The sequence below is a fragment of the Lepidochelys olivacea genome (assembly GCF_965140295.1).
Source record: "Lepidochelys olivacea isolate rLepOli2 genome assembly, chromosome: 6".
Lineage (NCBI taxonomy): Eukaryota > Metazoa > Chordata > Testudines > Cheloniidae > Lepidochelys > Lepidochelys olivacea.
In genome coordinates this window covers 34,979,255-34,997,999 of record NC_140416.1, presented here as the reverse complement: position 1 = coordinate 34,997,999, position 18,745 = coordinate 34,979,255, and the positions used below count along the sequence as shown (strand labels likewise).

At 40.6% G+C, this 18,745-nt stretch overlaps 1 protein-coding gene across 3 annotated transcripts in view; it reads left to right on the top strand.

Moving 5' to 3' along the window:
* SYT9 (synaptotagmin 9) overlaps positions 1-17,592 on the top strand; it is a 109,353-nt gene extending 91,761 nt beyond the window's left edge. Inside the window, exons 4-7 of one of the 3 annotated variants that reach the window (XM_084631953.1) lie at positions 8,393-8,513; positions 9,838-10,009; positions 10,783-10,912; positions 16,949-17,592. In XM_084631953.1, coding sequence (XP_084488079.1) covers positions 8,393-8,513; positions 9,838-10,009; positions 10,783-10,912; positions 16,949-17,023 — 498 coding nt within the window. In that variant the 3' untranslated portion in view covers positions 17,024-17,592. Of the gene's footprint in view, positions 1-8,392; positions 8,514-9,837; positions 10,010-10,782; positions 10,913-11,457; positions 14,788-16,948 lie in introns of those variants that run through there. The other 2 variants (XM_084631955.1, XM_084631954.1) reach the window with 2 other exon arrangements.
* Positions 17,593-18,745: the final 1,153 nt, after the last annotated feature.

Sequence of the window (18,745 nt, the reverse complement as noted above, 5' to 3'; positions counted from 1 at the left end):
AATCATGATTGCTGTATAAAGAAATTTAAAGGTGAACTCTTCTGGCCTGAAGCCTCCAGAGAACATATTCTCATGAGGATTTCACTTTCTGTGAATGTTCTTGTGAGCGAAGATGCTCTTACAAATGTTTGTAGAAAACAAATCTAAAAGGTAATGAATACCACTGAAACATATTCATTGTTTTTATTTATCGAGTTCTATCTACTGTGACTTCCGTTTACCACAAAAGGAAAATATATTTAATTTAATAACTTAGTTACAGAAATCAGCTTTTGTCCACTAGAACTAATGATCCATTATTAATATCTATGCCAACTGTAAATAGAGCATACTGAATTGGAAAGTATGTCTTTTCTGGGAAGTTCTCAAATTCAAAACCACTTCACAGTATCTCATTGAGATTATATTTTCTTCTGGCTAGGAATTGCTGAAAGGTTTTGAAGTTTTGAAAGCATCAGGCAGGCTAATAAGTTTAGAGAAAATAGGGGAATTGAGGGTGGTGGGATTTTTGTTGTTGTTTACAATAAACCAGTGGCAGTAACAAAACAATGAATTATATAGCCAATAAGTAGAACACAAGGGATGAATACAGAATGACACTGCTATGATTGAAAGAATATAGGAAATCCTATCTGCAACTAAAACAAACAAGTAAAGGGGCTTCTTTGTGGTGTTTAAGGCCAAATTACATGCTTCATTAGTGTGCCAGATTTTCCTAATAGCTCATGAGCAATTTGATAGGGATGATCCCTCCTTTGGAATTTTCCTCAATTTTTTTGGTTCATGGGGACAAGTTCTTGAAGAATACAGACACAAAAAGGTGCCACTAACTACTGTAAATAGACCATAGAATTCTCGGCCCCCCCGTCACCCCCAAAGAGTTACATAGTTTGCATCACAAGAGGGAAAACTGTACAGCTCAGAATCCCTATGGAGCTGGGAAACTTCCCGCCAATCTCTTGAAACATTTCCCCCAGAATCAGAAGAGGCAGCAGTACAGTACTTATGTACCATTCAGGGAAAATTTCTCAGTGAGAAAGTAATCATGTCCAGTATTCATCAGTGAAATCGGATAGAGCAGATATGCCTCACCCAGAGCTGAATGCAGATTTTAGCAAAGGAGTATTTCCTCTGAGTGTGGTGACACCACTTATAGTCCTCAGGGCTTCTTAAGCATCACCTTGTCAAACACCACTTTGATCTTCCAGCAGTTCAAATGAGTCAGTGACACACAGTGTGACAGCAGTCTATTTCCACACTGGGAACTATTTAGAGACATTAAACAGGGTGAGTCACCCCAGACATCTTGCACTAGTGTCACACCCTTTAATTGTTTGCTTCGCAGTCACCACAAACAACTTATCCACAGTGTTCACTTCTACTGCCAAGAAGTGAAGACATCTGGACTGCTGCTATCAATGGGAGTGTTTAATGAAAAGAGTAAGGAGGATTCCATTAGTAGAAGATCCTAGAGTGCTACCTAGAATGTGTCTTCATTAGTTCTTCTATGTCAACTTTTTATTTCTGAACATAAGAACGTCCATACTGGGTCAGACCAGAGGTCCACCTAGCCCAGTATCCTGTCTTCTGACAGTGGCCAATGCCAATCATCCAGTGATCCATCCCCTGTCGCCCATTCCCAGCTTCTGGCAAACAGAGGCTAGGGACACCATCCCTGCTCATCTTGGCTAATAGCCATTGATGGACCTATCATCCATGAACTTATACAGTTCTTTTTAAACCCTGTTATGGTCTTGGCCTTCATAACATCCTTTGGCAAGGAGTTCCACAGGTTGACTGTGCGTTGTGCAAAAAAAACTTCCTTTTGTTTGTTTTAAACTGCTGCCTAATCATTTCATTTGGTACCCCCTAGTTCTTATGTTATGAGAAGTAGTAAATAACACTTCCTTATTTACTTTCTCCACACCAGTCATGATTTTATAGACCTCTAACATATCCCCCTAGTCATCTCTTTTCCAAGCTGAAAAGTTCCAGTCTTATTAATCTCTCCTCATATGGCAACCATTCCATGCCCCATCATTTTTGTTGCCCTTTTCTGAAGCTTTTCCAATTCCAATACAGGAACTCCTCACTTAATGTTGCAGTTATGTCCCTGAAAAATGCGACTTTATGCGAAACAATGTTAAGCAAATCCAATTTCCCTATAAGAATTAATGTAAATGGCGGGGGGGGGAGGGGTTAGGTTCCAAGGAAATTTTTTTTGCCAGTTAATAGTGTACACAGCAATGAATGATTGTAAAGCTTGGTTGAGATGGTGGAGTAAGAGGGTGTGTGCATGAGTGAGAGAGAAAGAGAGAGATGTGCATTGCCCCTTTAAATATGCTGACATCACTTCAAGTATGTTGCCCTTTTAAGCAGATCAGCCAGTTCAGACAGGAAGCAACAGCTTCCTGCAAGCTCCTTACCCCCGACCCCGCCGTTCTGTCCCTGAGCCCTGTGACTGTCCCCTCCTCCACTTTGTGGAGAGGGGGTATGAAGCGGGGGGGGGGGTAGGAACAGGGGAACATCCTGACATCAGCATCCCGCTCCCCCAGCAAGCAGGAAACTCCCGGGAGCAGCTCCAAGGCAGAGGGCAGGGCAGGAGCAACACGGCAGTGAGGGAAGGGCCACCTGAACTACTGCTGGGCAGCTACCGAGCCACATACCTTACAGGGAATTTAGGGAAGCTGATAGGGGAAGGGGGGCTGCTGGTCCCCCCTGCTTCTAATCCCTAGGGCGGGGGGAGGGCTGCTCTTCCAGAGAACCCTGCAAGCAGTGGACAAAGCAGGCGGCTGCCAAATGACATAAGGGCGCATCGTGCATCTTTAAACAAGCACGTTCCCTAATTGATCAGCAACATAACAAGGAAACAACGTTAACCAGGACAACTTTAAGTGAGGAGTTCCTGTATATCTTTTTTGAGATGAGGCGACCACAGCTGCACGCAGTATTCAAGAGGTGGGCATACCATGGATTTACGTAGAGGCAACATGATATTTTCTGTCATCTTATCTTTCCCTTTCCTAATGATGCCCAACATTCTGTTCGCTTTTTTGACTGCTGCTGCACATGTTTTAAGAGAACTATCCACAAGGACTCTAAGATCTCCTTCTTGAGTGGTAACAGCCAATTTCGACCCCATCATTTTATACGGATAGTTGGGATTAAGTTTTCCAATGTGCATTACTTTGCATTTATCAACATTGAATTTCATCTGCCATTTTGTTGCCCAGTCCCCCTGTTCTGATAGATCCTTTTGTAGCTCTTCACAGTCTGCCTGGGACTTAATTATCTTGAGCAATTTCGTATCATCTGCAAATTTTGCCACCTCACTGTTTACCCCGTTTTCCAGATCATTTATTAATATATTGAATAGAACTGGGCCCAGTACAGACCCCTTGGGGACACCACTATTTACCTCTCTCCATTCTGAACACTGACCAGTTATTCCTACCCTTTGTTTCCTATCTTTTAACCAGTTACCAATCCATGAGAAGACCTTCCCGCTTATCCCAGGACTGCTTACTTTACTTAAGAGTCTTTGGTGAGGGAGCCGTCAAAGGCTTTCTGAAAAGCTAAGTACACTATATCCACTGGATCCTCCATGTCCACATGCTTGTTAACCCCCTCAAAGAATTTTAGTAGATTGGTGAGGCATGATTTCTCTTTACAAAAACTATGTTGACTGTTTCCCAACAAATTATGTTCATCTCTGTGTCTGACAATTTTGTTCTTTACTATAGTTTCTATCAGCTCGCTTGGTACTAAAGTCAGGCCTGTAATTGCTGGGATCAGCTCTGGAGCCCTTTTTTAAAACTTGGCATCACAATAACTATCCTCCAGTCATTTGGTACAGAAGCTGATTTAAATGATAGGTTACAGATTACAGTTAGTAGTTCTGCAATTTCTCATTTGAGTTCCTTCAGAACTCTTGGGTGAATACCATCTGGTCCTGGTGACTTATTACTGTTTAGTTTATCAATTTGTTCCAAAACCTCCTCTAATGACACCTCAATCTGGGGCAGTTCCTCAGATTTGTCACCTAAAAAGAATGGCTCAGGTTTGGGAATCTCTTTCACATCCTCAGCCATGAAGATCGATGCAAAGAATTTATTTAGTTTCTCCGCAATGGTGTTATCGTCCTTGAGTGCTCCTTTAGCATCTTGATTGTCCAGTGGCCCCACTGGTTGTTTAGCAGGTTTCCTGCTTCTGGTGTACTTAAAAAAAAAATCCTATTACTTTTTGACTCTTTGGCTAGCTGTTCTTCAAATTCTTTTTTGGCCTTCCTAATTATATTTAATTTGCCAGAGTTTATGCTCCTTTCTATTTTCCTCACTAGGATTTAACTTCCACTTTTTAAAAGATGACTTTCTGTCTCTCACTGCTTCTTTTACTTTGTTGTTTAGCCATGGTGGTACATTTTTGGTTCTCTTACTATGTTTTTTAATTTGGGGTATACATTTAAGCTCAACTTCTATTCTGGTGTCTTTAAAAAGTTTCCATCCAGCTGGCAGGGATTTCGCTTTTGGCACTGTACCTTTTAATTTCTGTTTAACTAACCTCCTCATTTTTGTGTAGTCCCCCTTTCTGAAATTAAATGCTATAGTGTTGGACCACTGTGGTGTTTTCCCCGCCACAGGGATGTTAAATTGAATTATTTTATAGTCACTATTACCAAGCAGTCCAGCTATCGTCACCTCTTGGACCACATCCTGTGCTCCACTTAGGACTAAATCAAGAATTGCCTCTCCTGTTGCAGGTTACAGGACTAGCTGCTCCAAGAAGCTGTCATTTAAGGTGTCAAGAAACTTTATCTCTGCATCCCATTCTGGGGTGACATGTTCCCATTCAATATGGGGGTAGTTGAAATCCTCCATTATTATTGAGTTTTTTATTTTAATAGCCTCTCTAATCTACCTGAGCATTTCACAGTCACGATCACCATCCTGGTTAGGTGGTCAGTAATATATCCCTGCTGCTATAGTCTTATTATTAGAGCATAGAATTACTATCCATAGAGATTCTATGGTACAATTTGGTTCATTTAAGATTTTTACTTCATTTGATTCTATGCTTTCTTTTGTGTATAGTGCCACTCCCCCACCAGCACGACTGGTTCTGTCCTTCTGATATATTTTGTACCCTGGTATTACTGTGACCCATTAATTATCCTCACTCCAACAAGTTTCTGTGATGCCTATTATATCAACATCCTCATTTAATATGAGGCACTCTAATTCACCCATCTTATTATTTAGACTTCTAGTATTGATGTATATAAGCCCTTGAAAAACTTGTCACTTTTTAGCTGTCTGCCATTACATGATGTAATTGAATGGGACTTTTTTTTTTCCTTTGACTGTTTCTCATCAGATCCTACCTGTATTTTACCATCTTCCACTCTCTCCTCCTTATTAGGACCCAGAGAATCTCCATTAATAGATCCTCCCCTAAGAGATGGTGCTGTCCAAACCACGTGCTCCTCTGCACCTGTTGGCTTTCCCCCCCAGCCCTTAGTTTAAAAACTGCTCTATGACCTTTTTAATTTGAAAGGTCAGCTATAACCAGTTAAAGGGCTAAGAAGCTAAGGGGGAAGACAGGGTCACAGCAAAAAGAAAAAAAAAAGAAAGAAAGGGACAGTATAAGTAGTGGATAGGACATTGGACTGGAATTCAGGAGACCTGAACTGCCACGTATAACCTTGGGCAGGTCCTTTCACATCTTGTTCCATTCCCATTCTTTGTCCTGTTTGTCAGTCAGGGATGGTCTCTTACCATATACCTACATACTGCCTTGCACAATGAGACCCTGATCTTGCTTGAAGCTTAGGTGTTACTGTAACAATTATATCACAATAAGGGGAAAAACAATGGGTTTGGAATATTACGAGACACTGAACCTGCACTACCTCAGCTGATTAAACACATACACTGTTAACAGAAAAAGGTATGTATAAATAGAAAGGTTTCACAGTAGCAGCCGTGTTAGTCTGTATCCACAAAAAGAAAAGAAGGACTTGTGGCATCTCAGAGACTAACAAATTTATTTGAGCATAAGCTTTCATGAGCTGTAGCTCACAAAAGCTTTTGCTCAAATAAATTTGTTAGTCTCTAAGGTGCCACAAGTCCTCCTTTTCTTTTTATAAATAGAAAAGTTTCCTTTGAAAATCCAAAAGGAAGAAGTGTGTAACCTATGAAGAGAAACATCTCTAGGGCTGCTTAATTAGGAGACATTATTAACCAAAGAAAATCACCCCGCCAGATAGTCACAGTTATCTATCAAAAATATAAATAGAGTTTTCTTCATCCATAAACAAGGTTTCTCATCTGCTTACATTAATATCAAAACTGTAAAATGGACAAAAAGCATCTCCAGACTCACTCAAATTATTATTTAAGCTCAGTACCAATATGAACACAAGAACAAATGGATATAAACTGGCCACAAGGAAAATTAGACTAGAAATTGGACGAAGGTTTTTAACCATCAGAGGAGTGAAGTTTTGGAACAGCCTTCCAAGGGAAGCAGTGGGGGCAAAAGATCTATCTGGCTTTAAGATTAAACTCGATAAGTTTATGGAGGAGATGGTATGATGGAATAACATGGTTTTGGTAATTAAATATTAATGGTAAATAGGCCCAATGGCCTGTGATGGGCTATTAGATGGGGTGTGATCCGAGTTACCCAGGAAAGAATTTTTTGGCTGATGAATCTTGCCCATATGCTCAGGGTTTAGCTGATCGCCATATTTGGGGTCGGGAAGGAATTTTCCTCCAGGGCAGATTGGAAGAGGCCCTGGAGGTTTTTCGCCTTCCTCTGTAGCATGGGGCACGGGTCACTTGCTGGAGGATTCTCTGCTCCTTGAAGTCTTTAAACTACGATTTGAGGACTTCAATAGCACAGATATAGGTGTGAGGTTTTTTGTTTTTTTTTGTAGGAGTGGTGGGTGAAATTCTGTGGCCTGCGTTCTGCAGGAGGTCAGACTAGATGATCATAATGGTCCCTTCTGACCTAAATATCTATGTATCTATGTATCAAAAACTTGGTAGAATGGAAGTAATAAATAAAATGTTGAGTCCTTTCTGAAATACTTCATAGATACTGCTCCAGCTACAAAACAAATATTTATCTGCTGGTGTCAATAAATATTAATTCATGCTCAACTGTATTTTTTTCAGAAAAACAGTGAGCATTTTCCCCACTCTGTCTTGTGGGAAAACTGCCTTAAATCCAAACTACTACAAAGAATTAAAAAGTAAATCCCTGCTTTTCTCCCAAAAATCTATTCCCCACCCCCCACAGATTACAAAATTCACCTATCACAACTCCAACATCTTATTATCACAAATAATGGTCATCTAAATTAATATGTTGTCAATTAATGAATGCCCCCCTCAACAACAACAACAAAAAAAAACAACTGCAGGAAAGAACTATCACTCAGCCATCTCTTCCCACTCCTTAAGGCAAAAGCTGAGTAAACAGATGTGCCTTACAACTTGCTCTAATGCATCATCCCTACTGGACGGCTTCTAATGCTGGCAGATTCGTCCAAAGTGGATGAAGCTGGCAGATTCGTCCAAAGTGGCTAGATAAAAAAAAAATAAAAATCTACCAACATTTTTCCTTTGTGATCAGGTGAAAAAATTGTGTTTGTTCCCTAATATCTACATCTGGGATCCGGTGGACTTCCTCCTCAGCTACCTTTCTGAACCCCGGATGGTACCCAGTGACTTGAAACAGAAAAGGGATGCAGTCACTGCACCAGCTAAGGAGGAGGGAGGGCTGCAGGGGGAGAGCTGCTCCTGCACACCAGGGAGAGAAAAGTTCTCATTCCGCTTTTGGCGGAAAGGGAGAGTTGCACTCCCTCCTGCTCCAGGTTACTTTACCCCTGATGGTGCTCCCTCCACTGACCTTCCCTACTGCAATGTTTGGCCTGACAAATCCTGGGCAGTTGTATGAAACCTCATCCTACCTTGTCAATTTGCGGTTTCTCCCATGAACCCCGTTATGGTAAATTCCCTGCAAATAGGGAGGCTGAGGCACAAAGAGCTCCAGAGACTTGTCTAGTCAGTAGAAGAACAAAGATCTCCAGGTACCTACCACTGTTCTTACTACTAGGACATGGCTCCTCTCTCACTACTGACTGCTACAAAATTGTAATGATGTTTACAGCTCATGGGACTCAGAACTCTGCCTACAAACTCAGCAGCTTGGGCAAACCTCTGCATACAGTGCATACTTTTCCTGCCACGTGCTCTGCAAGGGAGAATTAAGTTCTCTGGAATAACCAGCGCTCCTAAATACACATACTCTATCATTCGTTTCTAGGCACAGAGAGGGAGAGAGAGAGAGTTTTATTACTGTTTCACAAACTTGTTTTTTTTTACAGGACAATGTGGATCTTGGTGACTTGATGTTCTCACTCTGCTACCTTCCAACAGCTGGCAGATTAACTATTACCATAATAAAGGCTAGGAATTTAAAGGCAATGGACATAACAGGAGCATCAGGTAGGAATTTCTCTCATGCCCAACATTACAATTTCATCTTCTCCCCCTTGAATTAAAGAAATGGTACAGTGTGTCCAACTCTTCTGATATTTGGTGTTTTTTTAAAGCCCTGGTTTCTGCAGTTATTTGATTATAGGAGATTCTTTCATTAAAAAATAATTTTAGCCATCCTAAATTTTAGGATTTTAGCTAGTTGCAAAGAAAAGCTTAAAAAAATGTGAACTCTAAAGGCTCAAAAACTACACGGCAAATTAAAAGAACCCAAAGTTTATCATCGTAAAGACCTCAAGAATTTTGGGGGCCTGGCTTTTGAATACTTGGAGGTGGCCATCCTATGATGGTAACCACAGAATTTAATTTTGCACTGCCTGCTATTTGTTGGGGTATATGTTGGGTACAATACAAACCAACACCGACAATGGAGAGGCTCAACAGCCATTAATGTGATACAAATGATGCTTGGGCCAAGATTATGAAGCTCACTGGTCCATTGTAGCAACCATTTTCAGGGTTGGTATTGAAAACAAAATGAAACCCATTTGGGATTTTGCTACAAAGGGGTCAGAGATGCCATGTTTCAATCCACTGGCAAAGGGGCGGGGTGGTGGTGGTAATAGTACTGTCAGAAAGGAGCAACAATGAAACAGGTGCCCCACGTAGGACAGTCTTCTACTACACCCACAGCTTTAACCGTACTTCTAAAGAGAACGGTAACTGTACACCACTCAAACTATTATACTTCTAAAGTGTTAACATAACTAGTTCCATATCAGCAAACACTAGCGCTGACCCCATTATCTGATTGTGTCCGGGTTCTACTTGTGCTATAGCTGTAATCAGTTACAAAGACTATCAGGGCTGGCCTTACCATGAGGCGAACTGAGGCAGTCACCTCAGGTGCCAGACTGCCGGGGGGGGGCACCACAAAAACCCAGAGTTTCAAAGTTTTGGCCCAAGCAAGGGAGCATGGGAGGTGTCATTTGAGCTCCTCGCCTCGGGTACCAAAATGTTGTGGGCCGGCCCTGCAGACTGTTACTAACATGGGAATCCATATTGTGTCTTAATGGAAATTTTTACATTCTTTGAGAAGACAATACAAAAACCCAGCTTCCTAAATGAACATCTAATGGTTCATTACAGTCATTCAACCAGGAAGACCTTTTAACTGCCAGCACGTGTCATTATTGAAGGAGCTCAGATTCTAATGTAGGTAACGGTGAATAAATTATGTATATAGATCTAGGCATAAATTAAGCTTACTCCATTTGCTTTCCATCTGTGTCTATTTTTAAATCAACAAAATTGCTTATCATGATTCACCCAGATCCCTACGTGAAGGTTTCTTTAATGTGCGAAGGACGGCGGCTAAAGAAAAGGAAAACATCCACCAAGAGGAATACCCTCAATCCCGTTTACAATGAAGCCATAGTCTTCGATGTCCCTCCGGAAAACATTGACCAAATTAACTTGTCAATAGCAGTTATGGATTATGACCGGTGAGATACCTGTAGCTGCTACTGAATACAAATCTACTATGCAAGATTTTATGAGGCAAGAGATTGTAAAAAGCTGGCACAAGTTGTCATAAAATGTTTTGTGGTGCAGGTCTCAGCAGCAGGCTACAATTCTCTGTACCATCACACAGCATTTACTTCTTAGTTTTTGAGATACAGAATTGCATCCAGAACTTTGTATGCCTAATTTGCATACATATTTACTCAAATTGTAATGATTGCCTATCCCAATGAACAGTCTGCACTCTGAACGGCCATTTGTGCACCATCACATTAATTCCTCAGATTTCTTCTGAAAATGTGGCCCACTATATATTCTATTTGCAAATAATTGCTTTGGAAGAGATGTCCTGCTTGTTCAGATATTCCATTTCACATAGTAGTCTTTACATGTCAGATGCTTTGGGTGGGCTGGAGTCAGAACACGTATAATGTATAGTTATTTTTCTCTTTTGCAAATGTTAATGAATTTTTCTGTTGGTTAAAATTGGAGTGTAGACAAATAAAAGTCCAACTGTCAATTTACTCCGTAGAAAACCAACATACACGGTGTGAACTAATATGATAGAAAAGAGTAAACTATTAGTATATTATCTAGGTTAATGAAAAAGATAGGGATGAAACTCAAATCTGTGTTGTGTAGCTCATCAAGTTTTCCCAGCATCCTAGATCATTATTTGTCATAGAGAATTTAAATGGCATTTGTTCCCAAATGTAAAATTTTAAGAAAAAAATATTATGGCACATTTTCACAGTGTAGGTCACAATGAGGTCATTGGAGTGTGTCAAATAGGCAACGATGCAGAGAGCCTAGGCCGGGACCACTGGAATGAAATGCTTTCGTACCCTCGGAAACCGATTGCTCATTGGCATCCCCTTGCAGAGGTAAGATTTCCATTTCCTGAGTATTTACTTTAATTGTAAAAGCTCTTTAAATGAGAAACTAGAAGATGGATAAAATCTTTGAGAACAAAATAGCAGGATCCACATTTGTAGACTAAACCCAGAAAAGACTAAACTGAAACTCCAGTTTTTAAAGTGAGCCTGACATAGCAGCTCCTCTCAGTTTTAGTGGGATGTAAATTACTTCAAACTTTAAAATATATATATATAAACTTAAAACTCAGGCATTATATATAGGGTGATTTTTATAACATAAAATGTTGAGTTCACTGTATATTGGCTAAACCGTATCCATCTGTCTAGAGCTGTTAAGGAATAATTAACTAAATAGGCTGTTTTACATTTATATATCAGATAAAAATATGACTCTATTTCCATTCCACTGGCATGTCCAAAGGGATGTCTAATTGCACCAAAAATAATAAAATGTCCTTGGAGATTAGCAAATGTAAAAATAAGGAACGGCACAATCAAAAAAGCTCTTCAAGTTACGACTGGCTTCCTATGTTTCTTTTGTCTTCATTTAGGGCCCTATTCAGCAGAAATGTTATGCAGGCCTTCTGCACATGGATGGCTGCCGAAGAGGCTTCCTCACCCTTTTAACCTATTCAGCAGAAATTTGGCATTCCTGTTGATCTCTTTCTTAGCCATTTCCTCAGGGGCCATTCCGCAGAGAGTCCAGAGGGTAGAGACATCCTTCTAACCCCTCCCCCTCACTCCCTTCCCTCCCCAGGGAATACTAATCCTGATTCAGGAGACAAAAAAAATCATAGACACAGCTATATCTTGATTTCTGAAAGTTACCACCATTTAGCTCTAATCTAGGCAAAGGTACTGTTATCCACATACAACAATAATAGTGGTCTCTGCTGTAACCTAGGAATTACTTTTATTGTTACATGTATTGTTTAAATTCAGATGGCAATGCATGTTCACACCCATTTCCAGAGGCTTATGGATAGAAATATGGTAGCCTGTTTAACAACTAGCATGCTAACCCTCAGCGCAGAAGGATGGGAAGGCCTGCCATATTGATATTTCTAGCCAGCAGCCACAATGCCCATTAGTTATCCAAAGATATGATTAGTGGGCAGCCTCTCTATGTATGTCGTATTGATTAGAATGTAATTGGGGATGCTTACAGTGATATGGCAGTTTTGCTAAGTTATAGGTATCAACCATAGATGGCTTCAGTAGACAGTTGGCAAGTACCAGGAAGCCCTTGTACAATGATAGCAGTATCCTACTGGGACTGCATCTCCATGACTGATCATGTTTAGTAATGGGTCCCACTGCAGTTCAGTCCGCATGTCTGGGACCTCTGAGTGCCCACAAACTGCTTGAATGAATGGAGTGGAAGACTGCACCTGGAAATAGTCCAAACAAGGTGGTGAAGTTCAGCACACAAAGCTCTGGGCTCACTGAGAAGCTGAAGACATGACCAGGGGCACTTTATCCTTTTCATGACAATGCAAGAGCCAAAATTGTGCTTTGCTCTGATTGAGCTGGGCTTGGAAAACAGAGCACCTTGCTCTTAACTGTAGTCAAACAATGACACAAGTGGCTTGACAGAACACTCATGGAGCATTATAAACCAGCATGGCAATGTCTGTTAGCAGAGGTTATGCACGCCCTTACATCAAACCTGTGTTTCCTTTTTTGAGGGCAATGAGCTGCAGAAGTCTTGTTCATAGAAAAGAGAGGGCTGTCAGAATCTAATTGACATCACTATTCTCTCAGCACATGCTCAGTTGAGTCCTTCAGCGGTCATTAATGTGAGTCACTTTACATCTACCTGAGCTACAAAGAAGCATATGTCTGTAATTCCCAAGAATCAAGTGAGGGAGGGTGCCCAAAGCATCCAAGTTGTGCAGAGAAATATTTATACAAACAACGTATAATTTTGGGTCCTGAATCAGGATTAGGCTCAGTGATAGCTGAGCTTTGGAAGCTTCTAGAGCCTCTGTGGCCAGAGCCATAAGACTCTATTTGCTGAATAGGACCCTCAGTTTTCAAACAAATGTTTCAACTATGTGAAGAGTGGTTTGTTTAGATAGTCTAACGGTATCCACGAGTAACAGTAACAGCCAGAAGTTTCGGTGGTACCTACAAATTACTGGTACAGCCACTACTATTGCCCAAATTCAGATGGCAAGCCAAAATCATGCCCATTTCCAGAGATTCATGGAACTGTTTGGTTTTAACAGCAAGCCTGATAGCAACGGAAATCTGCAAGCAGTGTGATTTGCAGCTGGGTGCAGCAACTAGTTTGATTAATATATTCAATATTTTTCAAACAAACGAAAAAAAGAGTGCTCTTCTGGATATTCTTGCAAATACATTTCTTCAAGATTGATTGTCATTATACCTTTATCTTGTGGTCATGCCTTGAGGTCCCAGTAAGGATTGGTGTCCCCCCTCACTCTGTACAAAAACCCAGGTTAACATGGTTCCTGCCCCAAAGACTTTACACTTTAAGAAATTAAAAAAGGAGCTACTGTCTGTAGGGCAAGAATGAGACAGGTACGGCATCCTTAGTGACACGATGTTCCCTCAGCAAGAAGGAGAATAAGTAGGTTTGTGTTTGTATTTTATGTAGCCTGTAAATCCTCATTGCTCTTTGCAGATCAGTTTTCAACAGCTGCCTCAGTTATATAGGTAACATTGCATAAGACAGATTTGTTCACCTCTGTAAAAAATAGGTGCAGGGCAGAGGTGGCTCTGCCCCATAACACCCTCACAGTTGTCATTTTAAATTAATTGACCAATGGTTAATGCATAGGAGCTTTCTCTATAATTTATACAGGAAATAACTGGAGTACCTTAGATGCCACTGTGTGGTAACTGCTGACAAATGTTGAAAGGTGATCACTGTACTGGGCAGTACCACACTAAGAAATCCACATCCAGGAACAAGAGCCACTGGGATAAAAAGCTACTTTCACTATTTCTTCAATTGTGCATGTAATTAACTGTCTAAAGCCTTTCCAGCATAGTTTAATTTCAAGGATTTAGTAAAAGCCCTAATGTTAAAACATACACATGCAAACTTGTATACATTTGTCAAAGCAAAATACCTGATGCATAGTCAGACTTTCCTTTGTGTCCACATACCATCTTGCATGTTCATTAGGCATTTTGGATTTACAATTGAGCACATGCAAATACAAGTAGGTAGTCTTGAGCACATGCTTACAAGGCTGGCCCAAAATTTGCAAAAAGTGTCAGTCTGTTTCTGTCTTGTTACTTTCAACAAAAGCTGTCTGAGCAGCTCCTTGGTATCAGCAAGACTGTGACACAGTGACAGTATTCTAGTCTCTCATGCATGAGCCTCATTTCAGGCATCTCCTCTTTATTCAAACAAAAAACTCCCATGGGGGTCAATGAATTTGGTCCTGTAACAAAAACATTTTGATTCCCTGGACAAGTCAGTGCCGGCATCCCTGCTTGGAATGCAAAGCAGACAGGTGTGTACTTACCCACTGCAACTACTATCCCCAGTGTAGTGCCAGGATTGGTAGCTGCAGTGGAAAGGGAAACACCTGTACTGCAGAGAGAGAGAGAGAGAGAGATTGACTTTCAGGGTCGATATGGAAGTTCTCACACAGCTTCTGCATCTCCAGCATGTTAAAGGGGCACCTTTAGAGACATAAAAGTTATATAGTCAGTATTGGCTGCTCTCATTATTTTATCGCCATTTTCACACTATTTGGTGTTTCACTTACAGCCCCAGCTGCTGGGATCTAGAAAGCTGAGATTCGCATGCAGTCTCATTTTGGGGGGGGGGGGGGGAGGTGTTTCTAGCTGGCTCAGTTATGGAGAAAGTGCTTGGAAACTTGGCCTGAGTGCACCCTAAAAGGTTCAGAAACCAGAAGGCAAAGAAAAAGAAACCAACATTTATTTATTTTAACTCTCATGATTTTTTGGTGCCCAACTCAGGATGCCTGAACAGTTGGGGGTGGCAGTACTATATAAAAGATGCTCACAGTAGGTTAGCACCATACTGTGAATATTAACATTATTTCTTTTTCATAACTGGTGTGACACCATTTATAATTTCTGTTTACCTCTTGGACCCCCTTGGACAACGAAATCCACTAGATCAGTCAATTTCATGTTCTGGTTCTCCCATTAGCACAATACTATTTTGTTTGGGGTTCCAACTCTGCAGGGCAGCATTATACTGGGTGGAGTACTCCAAAGATCCTGTTTAAATTCTGCCACTGAACTAACAGGAGAGTTGGGGTGACTACCCATGAACCTGACAGTCAACCTCTTTTTGAAACACTGCTCCCAGAGGTAACTTGTCACTAGGGCCCTCTTTTTAAAATTTTGTATATTTGCCTTGGAATGGAACAAATTGCTTCAAATGGAAGGTACAGTAATTTCCAAAATACTTCCTCAAGAGAGAAAACTCCCTCCCCAAACACCTTACTGCCACTTCAGATTACACTGTACATTTGTGCAATGCTACTTTATACAGTCAGCATAGTTTTCAGGAACACTTCCATAACATAAATTTGATCACCAAGAGATTATGGGTGCAATCCTGGTCCCACTGAAGTCCATGGGAGTTTTGCACCTATTGCCTCACTTCCTTGGTAGAAGAGAGCATTTTTGTTTAAAGAGGAAATTAAAAGAATAAATATTTCAATCCTTCCAAGACACTCATGTTGTTGCAGACTAGAAGGGAATTTTTGTGGAAGTTCCATGTTAATAAATTGACACAACATCGCTGCTGCACATGAATTTTAAAATTAAAAAAAAAACCACACCCTCTCTTTTCACTAACTTATAAAGCAAAAAAACCTTTCTGTTATATAGTTTTATAAACTTTTTCCCCTCTTTTCCTAAACAGACCGTAAATGTGGGTCTAAAGTACCTGGCAGTGAATGAGTGCATATAGAACTCCACTGCTGGGGCAGCAGTTGCTTCCAGAGCAGAAATCCAGCATGTGGCTGAGGAGACACACGTGTCTCAAGATGATGGTACCAGTGCATGTGCATTTCAGCATTCTTTCTAGCTGATCCATGGATCAGCTAAGAGCAGTAAACATGAAAAAGGTAATGACAGCCTGTTAGACAAGGGCCTGATCTAACTCCCACTGGAGAAAACAGAGACCCACTGGTTTCAGCAGAAGCTGGATCAATCTCAGAGAGGCATGAAAGGAGAGAGATCCAAAGAATTACAAGATGACTGAGTGGATGAGAGTCACTCCCCATTCAGGGGTGGGTATCACTGAAAAAGGATACATTTCCTTCAGGGGAATTTAGAAGGAGTTTTAAACCTAGGATTATATAGACCCATATTATCACACAAGATATAAACCAAGAGGTACAAGAGAGATATTTCACACCAACACCACTCAGCAGTTTTAAAACATAAGGGGGCCTATTTGCTATCAAAACAAAATTTCTGAAAATGCTCTTAAAAACTTAAAATATCAACTGATTTAAAAAAAATAATCAGGATTTTTAAATTTTTTTTGTTTGTTTGACCCAATTAGAAATACAGTGCAATTTAGTGTATTGTTAAAACATTGTGTGTTTCAACTGGGGGGGAGGGGGGACAGAAGAACTTAAACTAGGCTGAAACCAACAGAATTGTTCTCAATTAAATGTTCTTACCTTCTGTTTAGAACAATTCACTGTAAAATGACGACACCTTAGAATCAAACTATAAAATTACACCTTAGAATCAAATGGGGAAAAATGGCATTATTATAAGGAAAAAAAATGTAGAGTGAGCAATCCATGGTATAGTAGAATTTACTAGAAGCACTTGTGCAGGTGAAAAGGGAAGTAGAACAGGATATGTAACAGATGTTTAAAGCTCTCTCTTTCTGCTGTAATTAATGAAGGTCCTTGCTTGCATCATAATTCTGTTCTGAAGTGAAACTTTACAGCATGTCAACAAAGCTGTGTAAATGTGAGTAATACTGTGTGAATGGAACTGTGACAATTATGGACATTGCTGAATGTCTTCGAGAATTGCATTAAAAGGTGATTTCTAATACAGTGGGTTGGGCAAGGAACTACAGTTGGAAGCACTCCAGGGTCCTGCAATTCTCTGAAAGGACCACCATCTCCATGAAGGCATATGAAATTTATGCTCGAAATTGCAACGATGGACCACATACAGGAAGAATAACATCAGGAACACCCATCTCAGCTGCAAACTAAGCATTAACAGACCTGGCACAGAGAGGAAGAACACAAAAGGGACTGTAAGCATCTGGGATGTTTGTTTGTTTTGTCTGTTTCTTTTAGTTCTTTTTTTCCTTTGGCCAAACTCAGACATCCCTAAAACTGGAATGTTTTAGTCAGTTGCATGCTGGCCAGTCGTCATTTTTTTTTTTTTAATACTCATCACAAAGGTATGTAAAGGGACATAGTTTTGATATACAGTAACTTTGATTTTACTACACATGAACATTGTATTCTACTTTACTATTTCTTGTTCAATGAGTAGTCCTGGTATGTCTATGTTTCATGTCTAATTTTGGAAAGTAGAGCCACATCTTTATCAGGGCTCATTCAGTTAGGTGGATCTTATCTTTGTTTAGTAGAGATAATGCATGATTCCTTTGCAGTAAGGGTATGAGGGATAAAGTAAATAAATTTAAAATTTCTTAATTTTATAAAAAGTTTATCATTCTTCTAAAACACAAGTAAAATGTACTTTGATTTATTTATATAGAGCTAGTCTATACAAATACTTTTGTTCTTAATAAGACATTGTGCAATTGTTATTTATTCCTATTTTGTATTTATATATTAAAGTTTAAGTGAATGTTTAAAGAACTCACGGGTAATATTTTAGAGATGTTTTAATTCAGTGTTTATCAACAGGAAGCAATGGAAAACCTCTCTAGTACAGTTCTGAACATTCATTTTTAAAACAAAATGGGCATGGAGCTCACCTTGTAGATGAAGTAAAATATCACACAAATAGGGTGTTCAAAGAGGAACATCAGATGGCTACAGAAAGCTTTCTGCAGAGTGAAGCATAATTTCCTCGCAAGTTAAGAGCCTCCTGACTTTGCTATATCCACCATATTTCAGATTTTCATGTAATTTTCAGAGTGGCAAAGTATGATTTTCTTCTTTAAATTAACCAGACCAGTATTCTTCCTGTCAGAGCTTGACAGGCAGCCCAGGGAAACTGGCAGCTGTGCTGAGGTAGAGAGTAGACACACATGGAAAAGTGTGTATAGAAATAAGAAACTGGCATGACTAAGTAAGTTATACCTAGCAGCATCGGCGACATGTAGAGAGGGGACATGCAGGGGCAAGTGCCCCTTCTCCCCCCAGAATTCTGCTTGGCCTGCCAGGGGAGGGGGGAAGAGGGGCTCTGTCCTTCTCACACTGCACCTGCCTCCGGCACGTTCGGCCCCTGTCCCTGGCAGCCGGGCCCAGACGGGGAGTGGAAGGGGCAGGACCAGCTGCTTCTCATGTCGGCTGCTCTGGATTGCTGCTCTGTGTGGCACAGCAGCTGCCTGTGAGAGCCCAGCTGGGGAGGCGGCGGCAGCTTCTGCTCCCTGCCTGGGCCAAGGACAGGAGCCCAAAGAACCAGATGTTCCATTCCCCACAATGAGAGTTCTACACATGCATGACTGGCCCAGCGTTGAACCTGATTAAACAAGAATCCATCGGGCAAGCTCACCGTTAACTCATTTGGAAGATCTGTACCCACCCGCTTCCACTACATTAATGGACTAGTCCCCAGAATGTAAGTTCTGTGGATGTAGAAAAGCAATTTAAAAACAACTTTGTATAACACTGTTCTTTCAACTATTTGAAAGTCCCAGGAGTA